The sequence below is a fragment of the Artemia franciscana genome, chromosome 4, assembly GCF_032884065.1.
Source record: "Artemia franciscana chromosome 4, ASM3288406v1, whole genome shotgun sequence".
NCBI lineage: Eukaryota > Metazoa > Arthropoda > Branchiopoda > Anostraca > Artemiidae > Artemia > Artemia franciscana.
Window position 1 is genome coordinate 23,285,154 of NC_088866.1, and position 25,442 is coordinate 23,310,595.

General features: G+C 34.6%; 2 protein-coding genes and 1 long non-coding RNA gene across 5 annotated transcripts in view; 2 read left to right on the forward strand and 1 right to left on the reverse strand.

Moving 5' to 3' along the window:
* Nucleotides 1-15,237, reverse strand: part of LOC136025610 (nucleosome assembly protein 1-like 1-B) — a 40,462-nt gene extending 25,225 nt beyond the window's left edge. The window contains exons 1-3 of the mRNA XM_065701604.1: nucleotides 14,849-15,237; nucleotides 13,462-13,605; nucleotides 12,117-12,335 (exon numbers count right to left, since the gene is read on the reverse strand). Of these exons, the coding sequence (XP_065557676.1) occupies nucleotides 12,117-12,335; nucleotides 13,462-13,605; nucleotides 14,849-14,896 (411 nt within the window). The 5' untranslated portion in view covers nucleotides 14,897-15,237. The remainder of the gene's footprint in view (nucleotides 1-12,116; nucleotides 12,336-13,461; nucleotides 13,606-14,848) is intronic.
* The window catches only part of LOC136026170 (RING-type E3 ubiquitin-protein ligase PPIL2-like), a 193,602-nt gene that overhangs the window by 44,241 nt on the left and 123,919 nt on the right, over nucleotides 1-25,442 (forward strand). The gene's annotated exons all lie outside the window — the stretch shown is intronic.
* The window catches only part of LOC136026168 (uncharacterized), an 89,319-nt gene continuing 85,382 nt past the window's right edge, over nucleotides 21,506-25,442 (forward strand). The window contains exons 1-2 of the long non-coding RNA XR_010617222.1: nucleotides 21,506-21,551; nucleotides 22,191-22,408. This is a non-coding gene — a long non-coding RNA (uncharacterized LOC136026168). The remainder of the gene's footprint in view (nucleotides 21,552-22,190; nucleotides 22,409-25,442) is intronic.

The window sequence follows — 25,442 nt, forward strand, 5'->3', positions numbered from 1 at the left end:
TTCTAGACTTGTACTTATTTTTCCCACCAAGTTTCATCCCGATCTCTCCACCTATGCGTTTTTCAAGATTTTACGTTTCCCCCTCCAACTCTCCTCAGTGTCACTGGATCCGCTCAGAATTTAAAATAAGAGTTCTGAGACATCATATCCTTTTAATTATAAAATTTCATTAAGATCCGATCACCCGTTCGCAAGGTAAAAACGTCTTATTTTTCCTAATTTTTCCCAATTAACCGTCCCCCCCCACATGGTTTAATCGGGGAAACGATCATTTCTTATTTAACCTGGTCTGTTCCCTGATACACATGCCAAATTTCATCGTCCTACAGTTTATGAAAGTGCCTAAACTAGCAAAACCGGGACCGACAGACAGGCAGACCGACCGACAGAATTTGCGATCGCTAAATGTCACTTAGTGAATACTAAATGCCATAAAAAAAGGGGGTTACCTCCAGAACATAGGGATCAGGTAAAGTCTCGACTCTACGAAAGCTACATCCTACCCAATTCTCTACGAATATCATAAATTTACCTACTTTATGGCTTGGGTACAAAAATGAAATTTCTTCTTCCGTGACTCCTTGATAATTTTGTACTTCTTTTCCAATAAGTTAAAAAAATTCCAAAAAACAAGTTTTTTAAAAGAAAAGTAAAGGCTATATTAAACTTTGGATCAGAAGAAAAAGACACCTACAATAACTCAAACTCAAAATGACCAGATATTACTATTAAAGAATAGATGAAACCTGAAACGAACAGAAATTAAATAAACAATCATAGCAAAAAACATACAACAGGTATTAATTAGAGGGTCGTTACCGCTTCCGTTGTTGGCTATAACAGAAATAGTAAAAACGGCAATTAAAATACAGAACAGAAATAGGGAAGAAAACGGAATTCTGTTTCTTTTTTTCCATTTTTTTCCCAAAAGACTACTAATATAAATGAATAAATTATTCTTAAAAAGAGAAATATATAAATTGAATATGCAAATCAAGCTAAAACCGAACAAAAATTCATTTTAAGCTTGCTATTGCTATAGAAAATGAAACCCAAAACGAACAAAAATTAATTAAACAATCATACAATAGGTACTGATACAAATAAATCTCAAAACCAGTGAAACTTAAATTGTATACGCAAATCAAACTTGAAACGAACAAAAACCACTACAAACAACGGTTTTGCCTCATTCTCTGACTGTAAAAGTCTTAAACCTACTTCGTCATTGGCGATTTACTGGTGCTTTTAATGTGTCTCAAATAGTATTGGAAAGTACAAACAAAATCAAACTGAATGTTTGATATAATGATATTTATTGTTGAAAGATCACCAGTTCAAGATTTTATTTCATTTTCAATGCTGTAATAACTGAAAAAGAAAGCATTTCAAGAATAATTCGTTGTCATTAAAGCACCAAAAGACGCAGTAGGCTTTAGACTTTTATAGTTAAGGAAGGAGGCAGAAGCAAACTCATGTTTCTAGTGAAGCTATATTAGTCTTGAACAGTCTCAGCAAGAAATAATAAAATCAAGCCGAATATTTGATATATATTGATTTCTATATTCAATATGTGTTTTATATAGTATATTTTATATATATTCTATATATTGAATTTCAATGTTGTAATAAGTACAAAAGAAAATATTTGTAATATAATTTGTTTTCAGTACGGCTTTACATTTCTAAAGTAAGAGAAGGAGGCAAAATCGTAACTCTTATTTGTAGTGATCTTTGTTTGTTCTAGGCTAGATTTGCATATTCAATTTAACTTTATTCTTTTTAAGATTTCTAGTTTATTATAGGTTTCTATTTTGTCTGATCAAAAGTTTTTCTGGGTAGAGAGGAGGGGGGTTGGGGTCCGACCTTGAGAGGGCCAGGGATCAGCTCCCGTGATATTTTGAATATCAAGCTTGCTTCTTTTCTCTTTTTTTGGAGGGGAGGGAAGTCGGGCCATATAGAGAAGGTAAGGCGTCTTTTCCGTGAGGCTTTGGAATAGGATGGAGCTTATAAATATTGGAGCGGGTGTTAGACTTATTTAATCACACATCAATCCCTCACATAAGAACCTTACATGCAACCAGGATACAACAAATCCCCTAGTCTCTATGGGGTTGTGTTGACCCTGTAGTTTTGTTACCTGATGTATTTTAACAAAACAATTATTTAAAAATTCACTATGATGGATTTTGAGTAAAAGGGCGGAAGTTTCCCTCCAGTCATTTTTGATTCTCAAAAAGGAAACAAGAACTTTAAATTTCCAATAGAACGAGTCCCCGACGAAGCTTATCCAACAATTCCATCCCCCAAAAAAACCTAATATGCCTCGGGGCATAATCTGTAACACTTGCCCCCGGGTTTTGGCTGGTTATGTAAACCTCTGAGTTTTTGTTACATGAACTTTGGTCTTTTTTCGACAAAAAAAAAAAAGAAAAAAGAATTCCAATCAGACGCATTTGGAGAAAAGACAATAGGTGCGGGGGAGGGGGTGCTAGTTACAATCAGATTACTTTTGAAACTCAAAAAGTGAACTAGTACTTTTGATTGCTATTCATTTGAGTCCTCACGGAAGTTTACCTTCTCCATAAAACCTTATATACCCTTCCTTATATACCATATATCCTTACCATATATACCATTATATCCTTATATACCATAAGTTACAACCCTTCCTTCCGGCTCTGGAAGGGGGTTTTATGTTAACCCTGATTATTTTTTTATTAAATCATTGAACTACTCCAAACAAAAAAGCTATCTTGAAATTTAGATTACATACGTCTAGAAAAAAGAGGTTGTGTGAGGGGGGGGGGGGGGGGTTGGTTGGTTAGATTCCCTTCGACCACTTTTGACTCCTAAAACAGCAACTAGAACTTTCAATTACTAATCAGTGAGCCACCTCCAAAGTTAATACGGCCACTACTTACATAAAAACCTAATACGCCCCCGCTGCATAACTTACAACACTTGCCCCCTGGGTCTGAGGGGCTCTGTCAACACCAGAGTTTTGTTGTTTTATCTTTAAACCGTTTTGAACAAAATGTCCATTTCAAAATTTTGATCAGAACATTTGGAAAAAAGGACCTTGTGAGGGTAGGGGGTCTAGTTACCCTCCTTTTAACTTAAAAACATCACTAAAAATTTCGATTCACAATCGAATGAGCCCCCTCCAAAGTTTATACTAACATCTATTTCGTAAAATCTTGATATTCACCGGGACAAAAGTTATAACCCTTATTTTTTCCGATTGAAATCGATATTCTCCAAAGGGAGATATATCGATCTTAGTTTCTAACGACAAGTTTTTGTTGTGGAATATTTCAGTGAAAATGCCTATCCGAAATACATTCAATGTATTTAAGAAAAAAATGATGCATGAAAAAAAAAATTTTTAGTTTAAAACACTTGCCAATCGGCTCTGGGGATTGTGACGACCCCAGAATTTTCGTTATCTGATGATTAAACTATTTTCAATAAGATGGCTATCTCAATTTTCAATCAAATGAGATTAGGGAAAAAGGGCGTGAGGAGGAGTAGTTGACCTTTGATCTCTTGTGACTCTTAAAAATGTAACTAGAATTTTTAATTTCCCAACAAATGAACCCCTCTGAAGCCCTTCCATAAGAACCATGTATGTCCCCTGGGTATAACTTGCAACACCTGCCCCTGGGCCCTCGGGGTTTGTGTCGAACCTGCAGTTTTTGTTAACGGATATTTGAACTATTTTTATAATTTTCTTCAAATACATTTGGGGGAAGACTGGAAGAATACTTGCTCTCAGATTCCTTTTAACTTCTAAATAGGGCATTAAAATTTCCGGTATCCGATCGAATGAGCCCCCTCTAAAGTTTATACGGCCATTCCTTCCAAATGAACAGTCCCTGGAAAAAATTATATGAGCCTTATTGCCTTAGGGTTAGTGGGTTAGGCTATTTGCCATCGATTCACATTTGACTCTTAGAAAGGGAAGTACAACTTTCAATTTCTAATCATTTGACCCCACTTCGAAGTTCATACGATCGGCTCTTTCTTGAAAACCTTATACAACCCCGGGGCATAAGTTGCAACCCTTCCCCTGAGTTTCAGAGGGGGGGATTTCGACCACAATATCTTTATTTTCTGATCGTTGGACTATTCCCAACTAAATGGATACATCAAACTTTTGATCATATTCGTTTACGACCGCCCCTTATCCCTCTTGACTCTAAAAAAAGGCTCTATAAATTCCAAACAACTCCTTTGAGGTTCTGGGGGCTATTATCCCTGGAAATTGTTGCATGATCTTTGGTCTATATCGAAAAAAATAGCTAGATCAAAAATTCAATTGAAAGCATTTGGGGAAAAGAATGTAGGGCGGGGGGGGGGGCTACTTGCCATCGGATCACTTATGACTCTTAAAAAGAATTATAATTTTCAATTTTTAATCATTTGAGTCCCCTCCGAGGTCTATACAACCACTTCTTCCATAAAAGTTTAAACACCCCAGGACATACGTTACAACCCTTCCCCCGAGCTCTGGGGGGTTATGTTGACCCTGAAATTTTTGTTATGTGATCGTTAGGCTATTTCAAACAAACTCTCAAAATTTTGATCAAATGCATTGTTTTCAATTAAATGGGCACCTCTGACGTTTATGCGGCCAACAATTACATAAAACCTTATATTCCCCCAGGAAATAACTTAAAAACACTGGCCCCCGAGCTCTGAAAGTTTGTGTTGACCCTGTATTTTTTATATCTAATGTTTGAAGTATTTTTAACAAAATGACTATCTTAAAATTTATATTGAGTGGGTTTGGTGGAGAAAGCATTAGAGGGGGGGGGGTGCAAGTTGCTCTCTAATCTCTTTTGACTCTTAAAAAGTAAACTAAACTTTAAATTTCCAATCAAGTGAGGCCTCTGTGAAATTTATACGAGGACCCCTTCCATATGAACCTTGTATGCCCCTAGACAATAACTTACAACACCTACCCCTGGGCCCTGGAGGGTTGTGTCGACACTGAAGTCTTTGTTATGTGATCTTTGAACTATTTTTAACAAATGACGATGAATGTTTATTATAAGATACTTTTTGAGAAAAAAAAACTTGCGGAGAGGAGGGGGGCTAGTTGCTTTCCACTCACTTTTGACTCTTAAAAAAGGCATTAGAACTTCCAATTTCCAATCGAATGAGCACCCTACGAATTTTAAACATCCCTTGCATATAAAGTGGGAAACTAAATAAATAAAAAATAAAACATTGGAGCCGTACGGCCTTTACTATAGGCAACGCTATAGCGTTGTATCTGATCAATCCATTCCCACCAAATCAATTTTCTGAAAAGAAAACCTATCTGTAACCAGGATATCGAATTTCCTTTAATAAAACTAATATTTATTTTTTTTTCATAAAATTTCATTTTATGTGGATAAAGCGACTATGATGTCAAGCTGTCCCCTAACCACTAATATAAAAAAAATTATCACAACAAAAAGGAAAGTTTCGTATTATTTTTCTCTAGAATGACACCATAACATAATATAAGTCTCTTTTTCCATTAACTAAAAGTGCCAATTAGGTTCTTAAACATAATGCTTTAAATTAAATAAAAAATTTATTTACTTAAATTTATTTATTTATTAATTATTATAATATCAAATTTTCTTTAATAAAACTAATTTTTTTCATAAAATTACATTTTATGTGGATAAAGCGACTATGATGTCAACCTTTCGACTAACCACTAATAAAAAAATAATAATAAAATTATCACAACAAAAAGGAGAGAGTTTCGTATGATTTTTCTCTAGAATGACATCATAACATGATATATGTCTCTTTTTCCATTAATTAAAAGTGCCAATTAGGTTCCTACTAAATGCTTTAAATTAAATAAAAAATGTATTTATTTAATTTTATTTATTTATTAATTTATTATTTTTTAAATAAAATTTATTTATTACCCAGCCCAGACCTACTTCAGATCTTGAATTAAATTTACATTGGCTCATATGGCACTTGTGACGAGGCGAGAAGAGCTAAGAGCAAAGAGATCATATGGTATGAGCTCTAACAAAATTCTATGAACCAATAGGTTGATTTAAAAAGGAAAATAAGAGGCTGAATGCCGGTAAAGATTTAAAATAAGAGCTCTGAGTCACGATGTCCTTCTAAATATCAAAATTCATTAAGATCCGATCACCCACTCGTAAGTTATAAATACCTGATTTTTACTAATTTGTCCTCTCCCTTTAGCCCCCCAGATGGTCGAATCCGAGAAAAAGACTTTATCAAGTCAAATTTGTGCAGCTCCCTGACAAGTCTTCCAATTTTCATCGTCCTATCATGTCCAGAAGCACCAAACTCGCCAAATCACTGAACCCCTCTCCCCAAATCCCCAGAGAGCGAATCCAGTACTATTCTGTCAATCACGTATCAAGGACATTTGTTTATTCTATCCACCAAGCTTCATCCCAATTCCTCTACTCCAAGTGTTTTTCCAAGATTTCCCCCTCCAGCTCCCCCCAATGTAAAAGATCTGGTCGGGATTTGAAATAAGACAAAAAAGACAAAAACAAATTCTTTTCTAATTTTTCAGAATTACTCCCCCCCCCAACTATTCCAAAGAAAAAGGATCGGTTCCAATTACGTCAATCATGTATCTGGGACTTGTGCTTATTTTTCCCATAAAGTTTCATCCCGGTCCCTCCACTCTAAGTGTTTTCCAAGATTTTAGGTTTCCCCCCTCCAACTCCCCCAAAGGCCATCAGATCCGGTCGGGATTTCAAATAAGAGCTGTGAGACACAATATCATTCCAAACATCAAATTTCATTAAGATCCCATCACCCGCTCATAAGTTAAAAATACTTCATTTTTTCTATTTTTTCCGAATTAACCGGACCCCCACTCCCCTCCCAGATGGTCAAATCGGGGAAACGACTATTTCTAATTTAATCTGGTCCGGTCCCTGATACGCTTGCCAAATTTCATCGTCCTAGCTTACCTGGAAGTGCCTAAAGTAGCAAAACCGGGACCAACTGACAGACCGACAGAATTTGCGATTACTATATGTCACTTGGTTAATACCAAGTGCCATAAAAAGAGAAAAGCTTATAAGATACTCTTCTCTTAGTATAAAACTTACTCATACGAAGATGAGCCCAATTTATTGCCAGATAGTTGTACAATAGGTGGAAAAAAAGGAAAGAAACATTGTTAAATGTTTCCTTATTAAACGTAAAATACTAGACATAATCGATAATACCCAATATTTCCCAATAAAGCCAATCCACAGTTGAGGTAAATTCAACGATAATGAAAATATTTCAAGCTTTTCCCCCCTCTTTGATGAAATAATGCCAATTTTTTCTGTTAAAAGAATTTCTGGACTTCATGTTTTCTTACACAAATTTTTACTAAGCACCTTTACCTTTTTTATACCTGTAATCTTAAGGTTGGCAAATTCTTACCCCACACTTGACAGGAAATTGGTATAATACACATCCCTTCCATTAGATTAGGTATAGGTCAAAAGGAGGAAAATTGCATGGCGACCTGGTAATTAGTACCCCCTTTTATCTCAACAAGTTCCTGGCAACCAGACGTAAAATTATTGGCTCAAGTTTGGTCTGAAGCTATATATGCTGTAAGTGTGTTGCCAATAAATAATTTTCAATTATCTGTTAATTTAAGAAACCATTTTCTTATTTATCTATTAATTTTCTGTTAATTTCCAATTATATCTATTAAGAGAGGACAAAAGAAAAGATATTCATCTTGAATACAGCTCAATTAACAAACAAAACAGTCACGATAATTAGCTTCTTCTCCATAATTAATTTCTTCTCAATTTGACAGCCGCGCCTAGACACCAGACATTCGAAAGAAGATATACAGAAGGAAATATTTCACTTTTTTCAAGAAGTTTCTCGACGACGAATAAACAGAGTGACTGGACCATGATATGAGCATCACGATTAAGCGGTACGAAAAATCAGGGAAAAACTAACAAAATATGAAGAAGTAATGAAAGACTAGAATACCTGACAAAGTGCATTTTCGATGTCCATTTGTTCTTTTTCATTTTTCACAAGAAAAAAGCTTGAACATTTGATTTTCAAACAGTTCGTGGTAACGAACTGTAGTAAGGAGCGACCCGGCTCAATAGTAACCAAAACTCTAAAAAATGGAATTTTGATACCAATAGCTACATCAAAAGAATCGCATTTTAATGCTAATTTTAAATATATAAGTTTCATCAAGTTTAGTCTTACCCATCAAAAGTTACGAGCCTGAGAAAATTTGCGTTATTTTAGAAAATAGGGGGAAACGCCCCCTAAAAGTCATAGAATCTTAACGAAAATCACACCATCAGATTCAGCGTATCAGAGAACCCTACTGTAGAAGTTTCGAGCTCCTATCTACAAAAATGTGGAATTTTGCATTTTTTGCCAGAAGGCAGATCACGGATGCGTGTTTATTTGTTTTTTTGTTTTTTTTTTTTTGTTTTTTTTCCCCAGGGGTGATCGTATCGACCCAGTTGTCCTAGAATGTTGCAAGAGGGCTTATTCTAACGAAAATGAAAAGTTCTAGTGCCCTTTTTAAGTGACCAAAAAAATTGGAGGGCACCTAGGCCCCCTCCCACGCTAATTATTTTCCCAAAGTCTACGGATCAAAATTCTGAGATAGCCATTTTATTCAACGTAGTCGAAAAACCTTATAACTATGTCTTTGGGGACGACTTACTCCCCCACAGTCCCCGTGGGAGGGGCAACAAGTTACAAACTTTGACCTGTGCTTACATATAGTAATGGTTATTGGGAAGTATACAGGCGTTTTCAGGAGGATTTTTTTGGTTTTGGGGAGGGGTTGAGAAGAGGGGGATATGCTGGGGGAACTTTCCTTCGAGAATTTGTAATGGGAGAAGAACATTTCCATGAAGGGAGAGCAGGATTTACTAGCATTATTTAAAAAAAAACAATTAAAAAATAAAAGTGAAAAAGCTTTTTCAGCTGGAAGTAAGGAACAGCAATAAAACTTAAAACAAACAGAAATTATTACCCATATGAGGGGCTCACCTCCTTCTAATACCTCGCTCTTTACGCTAAAGTATTTTCAGTAATTTCAACTACTTATTCTACGGCTTTTGTGATTCAGGGGGTCATTCTTAATGAATTGGGATAAAATTTAAGCTTTAGTGTAAAGAGCGAGGTACTGACGATGGGGCGAATCCCCTCATATATGTAATAAAAACATGAGAATACAAAAGTTCTTTACGTAAGCTAATTTATAAGTTACGTAAATCTTTTACCAATAAAAAGATTCGTAAAAAAATTAAAAGTTCTAGTTGCCTTTTTAATTAACCAAAAAATCGGGGGGCAACTAGGCTTCGTCCCCTGCTCTTTTTTTTCTCAAAATCATTCGATCAAAATTATGAGAAAGCCATTGAGCCAAAAAAAAAAAAAAAAATGCAAATTTTGTTTTGATTATTCCTCTGCGGAGAGGCAAAATCAAAACATGCATTGATTCAAAAACGTTCAGAAATTAAATAAAAAAAAACAAGTTTTTTTAACTGAAAGTAAGGAGCGACATTAAAACTTAAAACGAACAGAAATTACTTCGTATATGAAAGAGGCTGCTTCCTCATTAGCGCCCCGCTCTTTACGCTAAAGTTTTTTACTGTTTTAAAAAGAAGAATTGAGAGACAGAGTCAAACTTTAGCGTAAAGAGCGGGGCGCTGATGAGGAAGCAGCCTCTTTCATATACGAAGTAATTTCTGTTCGTTTTAAGTTTTAATGTCGCTCCTTACTTTCAGTTAAAAAAACTTGTTTTTTTTTATTTAATTTCTTTCAAAATCACAAATTTCACAATTCTTTGACAAGCACAATCAGAGCCTCATTATCCACTTTTAACAACAGTGTTATTTAGCAACTTAAGACTAGTCACTTGTACAAAAAGCTTAGTCTTGATTGACATATTCCGGCACCAGATCCAGGAAAACATTGTGAAGGTAAGATATGCACCAGCAGACCTCTCAAAGTTTGACCGAAAATTCGAGCATTAAGAATAAAAAGTTGCTTGAAAAATAGAAAGTTCCGTGTGTAAAGGGCAGATAGCCCAGAAGTACTAAGAACTACATTAAGTTGCTTGAGATGGGCTCTGAGTATTACAAAAATTTGAAAAATAAAGCAATGTATTGACATTGCTCAAATTTATGGAAAGGTGCAGTAAGCGGTACAGGGTGTAGTAAGATTAGTGCGACAAATAGACTTTTCTGTCTCCTGCTATCCATGAAATAAAAATGCCTAATTGATTCAGTCAGAACGTTAATGGTGGATATGATAGAAAACTAAATAAAAACCTTTAGTTTTTATGGCTATTATAGGTAATTTGGTTATAAGATCACAATAATTATCACAACACAGTCAAGACCCATTAATATTGGGCAAAAAATAAACAATATTATTTTAGTCAAAACCAGAATATAGTTGATGAAGGTACTCCAGATGAAGGTGCTGCAGTTGTGGACGTCCAATCACCAGACCCCCCCCACAACCACCCCAAAGAGAGCGGATTCATTCCAGTTATGTCAATCATGTATCTAGGACTTGTGCTTATTTTTCCCACCAAGTTTCATCCCGATCCCTCCACTCTAAGTGTTTTCCAAGATTTTAGGTTTCCCCCTCCCATATCCCCCCAATGTCACCAGATCCGGTAGGGATTTAAAATAACATTTCTGAGGCACGATATCCTTCCAAACATCAAATTTCATTAAGATCTGATCAACAGTTCGCAAGTTAAAAATACTTCAATTTTTCTATTTTTTCCGAATTAACCGGCCCCCACTCCCCCCAGATGGTCAAATTGGGAAAAAGACTATTTCTAATTTAAGCTGGTCCCGTCCCTGATACGCCTTCCAAATTTCATCGTCCTAGCTTACCTGGAAGTGCCTAAAGTAGCTAAACCGGGACCGACAGAATTGGCGATTGCTTTATGTCACTTGGTTAATACCAAGTGCCATAAAAAAAGAAAAGATTAATGAAATGACCAGAAATACAAAGTTGACATAGAGAAAAGCGTAAAGTTGACATAGAGAAGAGACAATATATTGTCTCAAGAAGCTTCCAAGATGACGAAACGATCATTTCTAATCTATGACTGCGTATACTACTGCTGATGAACTCTTACTAAGTTGGTGATCTAATACATAAAGAATACGAGTTTTAGGGATAGAGCCATTTATCTTTAACCACCATGAGGTAGAGGAACAAAGATCCGTAAGATTTCATTGTTATCCAACTATTTACTGTCTCTTTCTTTTTGGTGGATAATACGGTACCAATTAAAGGTTTTATTGGGTACAATTGACTATTTAAATTAGTTCACTAGCTTGCTTGAACACCCAAGATATTTACAATAGACATTTTAGACCAAACAATTTTATTCCTTCACGGAAGTGCGAGTAAGCTCAGACATATTTGACCCAAAGCTCATCACATTTGTAATAATTAAGCTAATGGATGCATTCTCAGAGCTGGAGAGTATTCGCGAGAAAACATCTATCAGAAATAACCTAACCTTCATCAGAAAATATACATTCTCAAATAAACCAACAATAATAAACAAGTTTTTGATACACTATCGGCAAACACAGAAAAATGTGATGCTTACCAATACAAGGAACAGTCCTGGGAAAGCTGAAATACTTCTCAGGACTGTTCCTTGTATTGGTAAGTATCACATTTTTCTTACTTACTTATATTACTTATCTGACCTAAGCTAAAACCGGTTCCTTTGGTTTCTTGTTTATTGCAAAACGGTGTTTAACAAGGAAAAAGAAGCACAACAATACTGATTCCGCATGATCAAAAAGCTTTAGTTAGTGCAAAAATAAACTCCCAATGTTGGAAATATGAAATTTTTTTTAGTCAGCCACAACAAGAATTTCAGCACTATTTTTGAGGAATGAACTGGATTCTCCTCTGCTATTGTGGAGACCATGTTTCTGTTTCTGACCTTGCAATACATAAAAAATTTAATATATTGATGCATAGATTTTCATAAAATCAGACAAAAAAACGTAAACTGATTGAAACAAACAAAAAGAAGAAACAAAATTAATACCAACAAAAAAGTATACCTGTATAATGTTTTTAAAGATGTAAACATTTTTCAAAACAGTGAGCCAAAACTTTGGAATGCCTTTTACATCTTCAGGAAATATTTCCTCGTTCTTTTCTCTTTCAGCAGTTTTAGCTTTGGCTTTCAGTTCTTTTGAAAGATTCTCATTTTCTTTGTCCAGCTTCTCCTGCATTTCAGCTTCTAAGGGTTCGTAGAATCCATTAACGATTTTTTGCCTCTGTAAAATTTTACAAATTAATCTTTAATTAACATTAAAGCTGCATTTAAAAAATTGAAAGAAATGAACACTCAGTTATACCTGAGAAGCGAAGAATGTTCAGCAATCTTGAGACAGGTATTATAGTTTTCATTGATTAACAGATTTTTTTAATCGCCATAAAAGCCTTTGCTGTCAAAAACAAAACTGAACTAGTACATGGATTACTGTCTTACATTTCAACATAGCACGATATCTTCTTGCTCTGGCATACTGATTGGACTATAAATCAAATAATATAAAAATATTTATAGCATTCTTTGTTTTTCGTTCAGATAAAAGTTAGAAATTATATTTCCTCTTATAAATGTTATCAGACGTTAGGCGTTTTCTTTCTAAAACACAACAAAAGCGGAGCTTTTGAGGATGTGCTAACATAAAAAAAGAAACAGTGTATTAGTTGAGCTAACATTTTTCATTGAATTGTGCAAATGTGTCCATATTCATATTCAACCCGCAAATATGCAGATACGGTGGTAAAATAAAGGCAATATGCTGGTATCATCATCATACCTGCAAATAATTTGGGAAAATTTTTCTGAACTGATATTGCCTGGAAGCCCCACCATTGCCAAGCGCCAGATTTGTATTTACCTATGGTTAACCACAAGAATGACAAAATATAATGACATAATATAATTCTGTTGTTTAGAAAAAGACAAAACGAATAATAATAACATTATGAATAGGTAATACTAAGGACCACTGTCTTCATTAACAATTACAAATATGGCAATTCAGACAGAGGCTTCAATAACTATCATTGCCATAGTGTCTCAAGTTGTCATTGCTATCTAAAATATTAGCAGACATATGCATGATTATCCTAAATAATGTCCCTCCAAAAAATATCCACCTAGACCCCCTTACAGCACTCCTTCCTTCTATCTGTCATATAGAGTTGTCCCAATTATTAGAATACGATCTAGGACACATTCTTCCAATAGCAAGGTGTTTAGCCTACTGCCCAATAATCGAGCGTTTTGCAACCAAATTTTACATGAGTGAGTTTACCGGGTTGACATTAGTAGCTAAATATCAATTCGTCAAATTAAGAATTAGATAACGGTTCCAAGAATAAAGTTACCCGTTCGTAGAGAGGTAGATTCTTTTGATGGCATTTTACTTCCAGTTCATGAACTTCATTGAAAAAATTGGCCTGTTCTATTATTGCTTCATGCTGAAGATTTTTCAATGCTCTTATCCTCCTCTTTACAACTTCTGGTAACATCTGCAAATAATAAAGTAGAATGCCTCTCCCAGACCTCAGTTTGCCTCCGCTTCCCCCCAGACCCTAGTTTTCCCTCCCAGCTGAAATTTAATTTCTTCCAAAATCTCATCAAAACTAAGATAAACATGCATAATTCAAGCATCAACAAAAACAGATCAGTTTACTAGTACTTATTTACCTGTATAGGGCTATAACTTTATTAATTACCTTTAGGTAGTTCTTTTTTTAATTTTTACTGCCATTTCCCACTTGAATTGGAAAAACTGACTCCAACTTTGCCTCCCCCAGGAAATCAGAGAAATTACCCCCCTGCTGACGAACCTTGTGTATAGTTTTTGAAGAGGTTGAAGTCCCGAACTATCTGCTTATAAAAAGGCAGGAGAATTATATTATGTTCCCATTTTTCAAAAAATGCAGAAATAAAGCCACCAAATGGAAAACCTTTCCCTTAAAAGTCACTCGCTATTTAAATTCCCCCACTTCACACTGTTGTTTAGCCTGTACCTATCCTGTCCCCCATTGTTGTCATACTTCAAAGTAAAAAAACACATTTTGCACATTATTAAGTGACAAAAATATAAGTAAACTATCACGATTTTTTTTTTCAATACAGGGAGCTTAAAGCTTCCTCCATTTGCTCCATCTCTGTTTTAATTAGCCTTTTAAATTATATATTACCCATCATATCAAATAACAGTTTTAACAAATTTTCAAGAAAATGTTCATGCATTCTTTGCCAAATATTAAATGATTTTTTTCTTAAAACATTTATTCTTCATGTTACCAAATTTGTTTTCCCTTCTTTTCAGTTTATTGTCTTTTCATTTTGTTTTCTAATTTTGACTCCGTTTAGGCTTGTGAAAGACCATTTCTTGAAATGAGCCTAATCTCATTTATCACAATATTATACCAAATCCCAGTTGGCATAAGAAAAAAAGGAAAGTTCATTTATCTTTGTATTTACAGCAAGTCCATATCTTAAATAAACAATACATTGCGTCTTCATGTTTTGTATGCAAAATCCTGGGAGAAATACCAGTCAGAAACACCATCAATTTTTTTCTGAAGGGGATGACAGATTAACTGAAACAGACAACATATATTGAGCCTATGGAAACAATTGAAAAGACAATGAGTATACATGCCTGTCAGACAACTAGCAACAAATAGAGCCTATAGTCTTTATGTGAAGATTGGATATAACATTTCGCATAATTTGGGCAAAACTTTATTAAATGACTACCTGAACATAGTCTGAAGATTGGCCAACCTTTGAATTTAGCCGTGACATTGAAGCTGCTATGGAGGATAGATTTGGAATTATTTCTTCAGTTAATCCTACTTCTGCTTTTTCTTATCCCATCTTTCTATAATGAACAAGAGCTAAGAGCTCATATGGCACTTGTAACGAGGTCGGAAGAGCCAAAAGCTCATATGGTATGAGCTCTAGAAAAATTCTAAAAATCAAAAGATTGCTTTAGAAGGAAAATCAGAGGCTTAATATCGTCGGGATATAGAATAAGAGCTCCGAGTCACGAGGTCCTTCTAAATATAAAATTTCATTAAGATCCGATCACCCACTCTAACTTGAAACTACCTCAATTTCTCTAATTTTCCTCTCTCTTTAGCCCCCCCCCCAGATGGTCGAAAGTTAAATTGTTCGTGATCCCAGTCAAATTCAACATGTACCCAACAAAGTTCTGCATGCCCCCCCTTCTGGTTGATTTATGTTTATATCCTTTTTTCTCTAAGGTTTTTCAATCTTCTACACTCGTAGAAGGATGGCCGCAATCGAAGAAGTAAAAATCGTTTGATGAAACCTTCCTTCAGTTGGGGCAAAATCCATCTTGAATGGATTAATTCACTCAACAAATATTGTGTTAGTTTTTCATCGACTATTTTCTTAAATTTTGTTAGGCACTCCTGGTCCAGTAATTGCAAGCTTCCCTCGTTCTTACTCAGAAGAAACAACATCTCAATAGTTTTGATGGCTTTCTTATCAGGAGTGCTTAGTCGATTGTAGAATAGATCAAGGGCTCTTAAGCTGTTTCTTTTGGAGCTTCTAGTCAGTCGAGCAATTTTTCTGATGCCACTGTCTCTGTAAATCAGTAAAGCTAATTTTGATCCGGTTAATCGTAAGAATCCGGAATAAAGTCTTTTTGTTACTTTCCGGCCAATATTGGTTCTTTTCCAGGATTTCCAAATCTTTTTTAAGATCCCCTTGAGAACACCGGATACTGAGCCAGCTAGAACACTTACTAAAAAACCTGAGCTGCTCATTTTTAATTTAATGTTCAGTTGAACGATCTTCTTAAATACTAGGCATGTGTAGCACAGCTGTCTTCTTAAATGCTTGTAATGACGTCATATACTAAGCCTCGTCATAACAAACATGAAGACAACTAACTTCATGACAATGAAGTTACACAGCTCAATCCTTATAATGACGTCAGTCGACAGACACACGAACAAAACACTTATTTTTATATATATAGATATATATATACATATATCTACATATTTAAAAATATAAAGTTGTATGTCTGTTACACTATCTTATACATATATGAAAATAAGTTGTATGTATTTTTGTGTTGAGGGTTTGCATATGAAGTCAGAAAAATAAAGAAGAAAAAGAAAACTAAAAAATAAAAAATAAAAAAATAAAAAACCTAAAAAAAGAATTAAAAAAATAAAAAGGTAAAAAACTAAAAAAAAAATTAAAGCTGCATTTAAAAAATTGAAAGCAATGAACACTCAGTTATACTTGAGAAGCGAAGAATGTTCAGCAATCTTGAGACAGGTATTATAGTTTTCATTTATTAACAGATTTTTTTAATTGCCATAAAAGCCTTTGCTGTCAAAAACAAAACTGAACTAGTACATGGATTACTGTCTTACATTTCAACATAGCACGATATCTTCTTGCTCTGGCATACTGATTGGACAAATAATATATATATCAAATAATATAAAAATATTTGTAGCATTCTTTGTTTTTCGTTCAGATAAAAGTTAGAAATTATATTTCCTCTTATAAATGTTATCAGACGTTAGGCGTTTTCTTTCTAAAACACAACAAAAGCGGAGCTTTTGAGGATGTGCTAACATAAAAAAAGAAAAAGTATATTGGTTGAGCTAACATATTTTGTTGAATTGTGCAAATGTGTCGATATTCTCATATTCAACCCGCAAATATGCAGATACGGTGGTAAAATAAAGGCAATATGGTGGTATCATCATCATACCTGCAAATAATTTGGGAAAATTTTTCTGAACTGATATTGCCTGGAAGCCCCACCATTGCCAAGCGCCAGATTTGTATTCACCTATGGTTAACCACAAGAATGACAGAATATAAGGACATAATATAATTCTGTTGTTTAGAAAAAGCCAAAACGAATAATAATAACATTAAGAATAGGTAATACTAAGGACCACTGTCTTCATTAACAATTACAGATATGGCAATTAAGACAGAGGCTTCAATAACTATCATTGCCATAGTCTCTCAAGTTGTCATTGCTATCTAAAATATTAGTAGACATATGCATGATTATCCTAAATAATGTCCCTCCAAAAAATATCCACCTAGACCCCCTTACAGCACTCCTTCCTTCTATCTGTCATATAGAGTTGTCCCAATTATTAGAATGCGATCTAGGACACATTCTTCCAATAGCAAGGTGTTTACTGCCCAATAATAGAGCGTTTTGCAACCAAATTTTACATGAGTGAGTTTACCGGGTTGACATTAGAGCTTAGAGCTTCCTCCATTTGCTCCATCTCTGTTTTAATTAGCCTTTTAAATTATATATTACCCATCATATCAAATAACAGTTTTAACAAATTTTCAAGAAAATGTTCATGAATTCTTTGCCAAATATTAAATGATTTTTTTCTTAAAACATTTATTCTTCATGTTACCAAATTTGTTTTCCCTTCTTTTCAGTTTATTGACTTTTCTTTTTGTTTTCTAATTTTGACTCCGTTTAGGCTTGTGAAAGACCATTTCTTGAAATGAGCCTAATCTCATTTATCACAATATTATACCAAATCCCAGTTGGCATAAGAAAAAAGGAAAGTTCATTTATCTTTGTATTTACAGCAAGTCCATATCTTAAATAAACAATACATTGCGTCTTCATGTTTTGTATGCAAAATCCTGGGAGAAATACCAGTCAGAAACACCATCAATTTTTTTCTGAAGGGGATGACAGATTAACTGAATCAGACAACATATATTGAGCCTATGGAAACAATTGAAAAAACAATGAGTATACATGCCTGTCAGACAACTAGCAACAAATGGAGCCTATAGTCTTTATGTGAAGATTGGATAGAACATTTCGCATAATTTGGGCAAAACTTTATTAAATAACTACCTGAACATAGTCTGAAGATTGGCCAACCTTTGAATTTAGCCGTGACATTGAAGCTGCTATGGAGGATAGATTTGGAATTATTTCTTCAGTTAATCCTACTTCTGCTTTTTCTTATCCCATTTTTCTATAATGAACAAGAGCTAAGAGCTCATATGGCACTTGTAACGAGGTCGGAAGAGCCAAAAGCTCATATGGTATGAGCTCTAGAAAAATTCTAAAAATAAAAAGATTGCTTTAGAAGGAAAATCAGAGGCTTAATGCCGGTCGGGATATAGAATAAGAGCTCCGAGTCACGAGGTCCTTCTAAATATAAAATTTCATTAAGATCCGATCACCCACTCTAACTTGAAACTACCTCAATTTCTCTAATTTTCCTCTCTCTTTAGCCCCCCCAGATGGTCGAAAGTTAAATTGTTCGTGATCCCAGTCAAATTCAACATGTACCCAACAAAGTTCTGCATGCCCCCTTCTGGTTGATTTATGTTTATATCCTTTTTTCTCTAAGGTTTTTCAACCTTCTACACTCGTAGAAGGATGGCCGCAATCGAAGAAGTAAAAATCGTTTGATGAAACCTTCCTTCAGTTGGGGCAAAATCCATCTTGAATGGATTAATTCACTCAACAAATATTGTGTTAGTTTTTCATCGACTATTTTCTTAAATTTTGTTAGGCACTCCTGGTCCAGTAATTGCAAGCTTCCCTCGTTCTTACTCAGAAGAAACAACATCTCAATAGTTTTGATGGCTTTCTTATCAGGAGTGCTTAGTCGATTGTAGAATAGATCAAGGGCTCTTAAGCTGTTTCTTTGGGAGCTTCTAGTCAGTCGAGCAATTTTTCTGATGCCACTGTCTCTGTAAATCAGTAAAGCTAATTTTGATCCGGTTAATCGTAAGAATCCAGAATAAAGTCTTTTTGTTACGTTCCGGCCAATATTGGTTCTTTTCCAGGATTTCCAAATCTTTTTTAAGATCCCCATGAGAACACCGGATACTGAGCCAGCTAGAACACTTACTAAAAAACCTGAGCTGCTCATTTTTAATTTAATGTTCAGTTGAACGATCTTCTTATATACTAGGCCTGTGTAGCACAGCTGTCTTCTTAAATGCTTGTAATGACGTCATATACTAAGCCTCGTCATAACAAACATGAAGACAACTAACTTCATGACAATGAAGTTACACAGCTCAATCCTTATAATGACGTCAGTCGACAGACACACGAACAAAACACTTATTTTTATATATATAGATATATATATATACATATATCTATATATTTAAAAATATAAAGTTGTATGTCTGTTACACTATCTTCTACATATATGAAAATAAGTTGTATGTATTTTTGTGTTGAGGGTTTGCATATGAAGTCAGAAAAATAAAGAAGAAAAAGAAAACTAAAAAATAAAAAAGAAAAAACCTAAAAAAAGAATTAAAAAAATAAAAAGGTAAAAAACTAAAAAAAAATAAAAAACTAAAAAAAGCTAAATAACTGAAAAAGACGGAATTTTGATGCTAGTAGACATATCAAAAGAATTGGATTTTTATACTTATTTTAAATATATAAGTTTCATCAACTTTAGTCTTACTCATCAAAAGTTAGGAACCTGAGAAAATTTGTCTTGTTTTGGAAAATAGGGGGAAATATCCCTTAAAAGTCATACGATCTTAACGAAAATCACACCATCGAATTCAGCGTATCAGAGAACCCTACTGTAGAAGTTACAAGCTCTTATCTACTAAAATGTGAAACCTTGTATTTTTTGCCAGACCGATCACGGGTGCATGTTTATTTGTTTATTTTTTTTCCCCAAGGCTGATCGTATTGACTAAGTGATCCTAGAATGTTGCGAGAGGGCTCATTCTAAAGGAAATTAAAGGTTCTAGTGCCGTTTTTATGTGACCGAAAAAATTGGAGGGCACCTAGGCCCCCTCTAAGCATCGGCACTGTTTCTGTTTTTCTTGCCTGTTTCTGTTTCTGTTTTTACAAAAAAACAGAACAGAAAACAGAAACAGGCTACCTGTTTTTGTTTGACCTGTTTCTGTTTCTGTTCTATTTTTTTTTTTATCTGTTTTTTTTCGTTTCTGTTTTTTTTTATCTGATTTCTGTTTTTTTCTTCTTTTTTTCGAATGCCGCGCTATCTAGCGGCCATGATACCGAAATCGTCCTTTGTCAACAAGAAGAAGAGTAATTTCTTTGATATTCAGGAGAAATCATAGCGAAATCTAAACTAGAAGCTCGATTTCTTTGCTAACCTCCGTCTAATTTTGTGTGCTGGACCAAGCATCCCAAAGGTAAAAATTATGAATAGTTAAATTAGACCAGCCATGCTCGTCTATTTGAACTTTTGTAGGCATGAGGGTTCTAGGCCTATTGTTATCAGTCAGTTCATTCCAGATACAGCACAAGCCCATTTAACTTCTTCCTTTTTTTTTCTTTTTTGTACTATGCTGTAACTCAGACTTATTTTATCCCTAGTACCACACAATTGGACATGCAGAATTCAAATATCACATTGATTTTTTTTTAATTTTTTTTTTCAAAAGAATCATCACAACATTGTCGATAACTACATTGTATGCAAAAATTAGTCACCCTGACTAGGTGTATCAGGATTCTTGTAGGAGAAATGCCTGTCTGTAATTTAAAAAAAAACTGATTTATATGACTTTCAGGTACTACTGCAAAACTGTCATGGATGTTTCCTCTGATGAAGAGGTAGTAGTTTTACCTAAAATCATAAAGAAAAAGCCAGTTTGGGCTAACTATGGTGCGAAAGACAAATGCAGCATCACCTGCAAGGTTTGCAAAAAGACTATCAAGGCTAGTGGAGGTTCTTCAACTACTTTTGTCAATCACCTGGAAAATGTTCATAAGATTAAGGTGAAAGTACAGTCATCTGCCTCTACTGCACCAGCACGGCAGGTGCTGGTGCAGTAAAGTACGGCAGGTCATGGATAATGTTGCCAGTGGCCCAGAAGCTGTATTTGTTGTACAGTACAGGGTTCATTGCCAGGATGTGGGATAGCTGAAGAACAGCCAAAGAACCAAAAGAGTAATTTTTCTTTCTCTACAAAAGGAACTAGATATATTCGTTCTCTGATGTTGCGCAACCGCTCAAGTCAACTTAAATTGACAAAACAGTGTGTAAGAACAGTACTTGCAGACAAGTTACCACTTTCCATTTTTGACAAGCAAGCCATGCGTGGACTGATACACTCCTTGACAGGCGGTATTTTGCCTCCATCGGGTCACACCGTAAAAAGGCATGTGTTTCAAGCAAAGAAAAAGAAACTGTTGAAACTGAAATTGGATATGAATCAGGCACGAAAGGTATCTCTAACATTTGACTGCTGGCCATATACAGGGGGAGGATACTTGGCAGAGACAGTACATTACCCCAAGCTAGTCAGTGGAAAATGGGTAGGTCACAGTTGCATCTGGCAGTTGCATCTGTGCAAAGACCAAATTCCATCTCTGCACTGAACATCGAAAATGTGGTTAAAGCTTACGAGGAGAGTTCCCGTTTATCTTGTAGAGCGGAGGCGAAATGGGCTGTCGGTAAGTCAAATGCAGTTCCAAATCTGTCTAGATATTGGGTTAGAATCTGCTCGATTGTTACTTTGTAGAAGTTTCCTATCTCTTCAGGCAGATAAGAAAAGGCTCCAAAGCTTTCTTTGTAGGCTATGAAAAATCCAGACCGTGTTCAGACGCTTTAAAATCGGAATAATATCCTTCAACTTATTTTATTCTATGATTATTTGGCTTATTCTAAACTAGAGTAAAGTAACCAAACATTCATCAACATAACATACCTTTCCTCCCAACTGAAGTCACAACTCCCAGGGGGGCGAGTTAATTCTTGGCCTCCACTGATGAGTAGAAGGTGGAAAAGATTATCATCGGTCCAAAAAATGCCTTTGAGTTATGTTTACTTTCGAGAAAACAAAAGAAATGTACAAATTTTCGTCCCCAGTTTAGGCAGGATTTAGGGGACGAATTTTTTGTTTCTTTGCTTTACTGTTGGCTCTTATAGAAAAACTTTCTGAATTCTATGTTTGGAGAAGTTAAGGGAAACTTGAGAATAAAATTATATGTCATTAATGTAAGAGGTCTTGCTATTTTTCCCTCTCCCCTCGCCATTCCGTCGTCCTTCTGCCTCTTGTTTTTAACCTAATTAAGGTGATACTTTTCTTCTAGGTAACGGATCCGTTCGACTTCTGGAGTCAGAATCACATTCCGGAGCTGACAGCTTGGGCTCTGGACAACCTCATAGTACCCACCACAAGCGTGCCTAGTGAGCAGGCTTTCACCGTGGCTGGGTACTTTGTTAGAAAGCAGTGTTCCAGAACTAGCGACAGAACTCTGGAAACCAGAATGTTTCTTAGTGATACATTTTAAAATGTTGAATCAGTAGGGTATATTTCATTTTATTTGTTTTTTATTTTCATATCGATAACTGAATAAAATATGATATCTGATTGGGGGTCTTAAGTGGCTATAGGCATATATTCTTGTCCCACCTAAAGGTCGTAAGTACCAGTAGCCTATAAAGAGTGGGGGCTAGAGATTTTTTGACAACCGCGGTGTATAATTCTGCTATTCTTATTGAATGTAGAAAAATCTTAGTAATGTCAAGCAAGTCACAGAAAACAAAAGAAATGTAAAAATTTTCGTCCCCGGTTTAGGCAGGGTTTATGGGACGAAATTTTTGTTTCTTTGCCTTACTGTTGGCTCTTAGAGAAAAGCTTTCTGAATTCTATGTTTGGAGAAGTTAAGGGAAATTTGAAAATAAAACTATATGTCACTAATGTAAGATTTCTTGCTATTTTTCCCTCTCCCCTCTCCATTCCATTGTCCTTCTGCCTCTTGTTTTTAACCTAATTAAGGTGATGCTTTTCTGCAAGGTAACGGATCCGTTCGATTTCTGGAGTCAGAATCGATTTTTTTTTCGACGATCTTTTGTAATAAATGAGTGACAAAGAATTTGAGAATAAATGCAATTCGGCCGTTAGGCCTAAGAATTTTTGGTGAAATTGCACCCGATTGGACGCATTTTATGACAAATTTCACCCCCCCCCCTAAAAATACGCTAGTGTGTTGAATTACACGAAGCTGCTCATCTTTTGTATGTAAGTAAAAGGATTTAACAAGAAGATGTTTTCTTTCCTATTAGAAATAGAAGAAGTAAGGAAAAAACAGGAAAAACAGCTGTTTTTTTTTAACAGCTGTTTTCTGTTTTTTCCAAAAACAGAACAGATTACAGAAACAGGTCACCTGTTTTTGTTTGACCTGTTTCTGTTCTGTTTTTTTTCTAACTGATTTTTCTGTTTCTGTTTTTCTCAGAAACAGAAACAGTGCCGATGCTTAGCCCCCTCCCACGCTAATTTGTTCCCAAAGTCAACGGATCAAAATTTTGAGATAGCTATTTTGCTCAGCATACATAATAAAACTATAAAAACAGAAGTTCGTTATGTAAGTTAATTTGTAAGTTACTTATATTTTTTACTAATAAAAAAGTTCGTTAAAAATTAAAAGTTCTATATGCCTTTTTAAGTAACCGAAAAATTGGAGGTTAACTAGCCTCCTCTCCCACTCTGTTTCTCAAAATCGTCTGATAAAAACTAAGAGAAAGCCATTTAGCAAAAAAAAAATTAAAAGACAAATTTTGTTTTAATTATTCATTCGCGGAGAGCCAAAATCAAACATGTATTAATTCAAAACCATTCAAAAATTAAATATGAAAAAACAAGTTTTATTAACTGAAAGCAAGGAGCGACATTAAAACTTCAAACGGACAGAAATTGCTCCGTGCATGAAAGGGCTGTTCCTTCCTCAACGTCCCGCTCTTTACGCTAAAGACATTTACTGTTTTATAAAGTAGAATTGAGAGAAAGAGTCAAAATTTAAATCTGTTTTTTTTATATCTATAGGTATCAAAATTCCGCAGTTTTATTAAAAATCGAATCATTTTTTAGAATTTTGGTTACTATTGAGCCGGGTTGCTCCTTCCTTACAGATCGTTACCACGAACGTTTGACAGAATTTAAGTTTTTGTGAGCTTCACTGTTTATTTTTTCTATGGCAATGGAGGCAGTCACCCTCCTCCCCCAATAAGTTGGAAAATATTATAGTTTATTTAGTAAACCTAACTTAAAATAAGACTATGCTAAGAGGTAAATTTTAAATCATGGTATTTATGTGAGGGAGCTAAATTTATAACAAGGGGTTAGAATTATATATATATATATATATATATATATATATATATATATATATATATATATATATATATATATATATATATATATATATATATATATATATATATATATATATATATATATATATATATATATATATATATATATATATATATATATATATATATATATATATATATATATATATATATATATATATATATATATATATATATATATATATATATATATATATATATATATATATATATATATATATATATATATATATATATGTATATATATATATATATATATATATATATATATATATATATATATCAACAGAATCAACAGTTTTTTACCTTTTGTTACTCCCCTGTTTATGGGATTCAAACTGATTGTGCCTTGGGATATCAAACAGTTCGTGGTAACGAAATTAAAGTAAGGAGCGACCCGGCTCAATAGTAAACGAAACTCTAAAAAACGGAATTTTGATACTAAAAGATATATCAAAAGAATCGTATTTTTTATCCTGATTTTTAATATATAAGCTTCATCAAATTTAGTCTTTTTCATCAAAAGTTACGAGCCTGAGAAAACTTCCCTTATTTTGAAAAGTAGGGGGAAACACCCCCTAAAAGTCATGGGATCTTAACGAAAATCACACCATCGCATTCAGCGTATCAGAGAACCCTACTGAGAAAATTTCAAGGTCCAATCTACAAAAATGTGGGATTTCGTATTTTTTGCCAGAACACAAATCACAGGTGCGTGTTTATTTGTTTGCTTGTCTGTTTTTTTTTTTTTTTTTTTTCCCAGGGGTCGTCGTATCGACCAAGTGGTCCTAGAGTGTTGCAAGAGAGCTTTTTCTAACGGAAATGAAAAGTTCTAGTGCTCTTTTTAAGTGACCAAAAAAATTGGAGGGCACCTAGGCCCCCTCCCACGCTCATTTTTTCCCAAAGTCAACGGATCAAAATATTGAGATAGCCATTGTGTTCAACATAGTCGAAAACCATAATAACTAAGTCTTTGGGGATGACTTACTCCCCCACAATCCCTGGGGGAGGGGCTGCAAGTTACAAACTTTGACCAGTGTTTACGTATAGTAATGGTTATATGGAAGTGTACAGACGTTTTCAGGGGGATTTTATTTTGTTTGGGGGTGGGGCTGAGGGGAGGGGGCTATGTTGGAGGATCTTTCCTTGGAGGAATCTGTCATGAGGGAAGAAAAATTCAACGAAAAGGG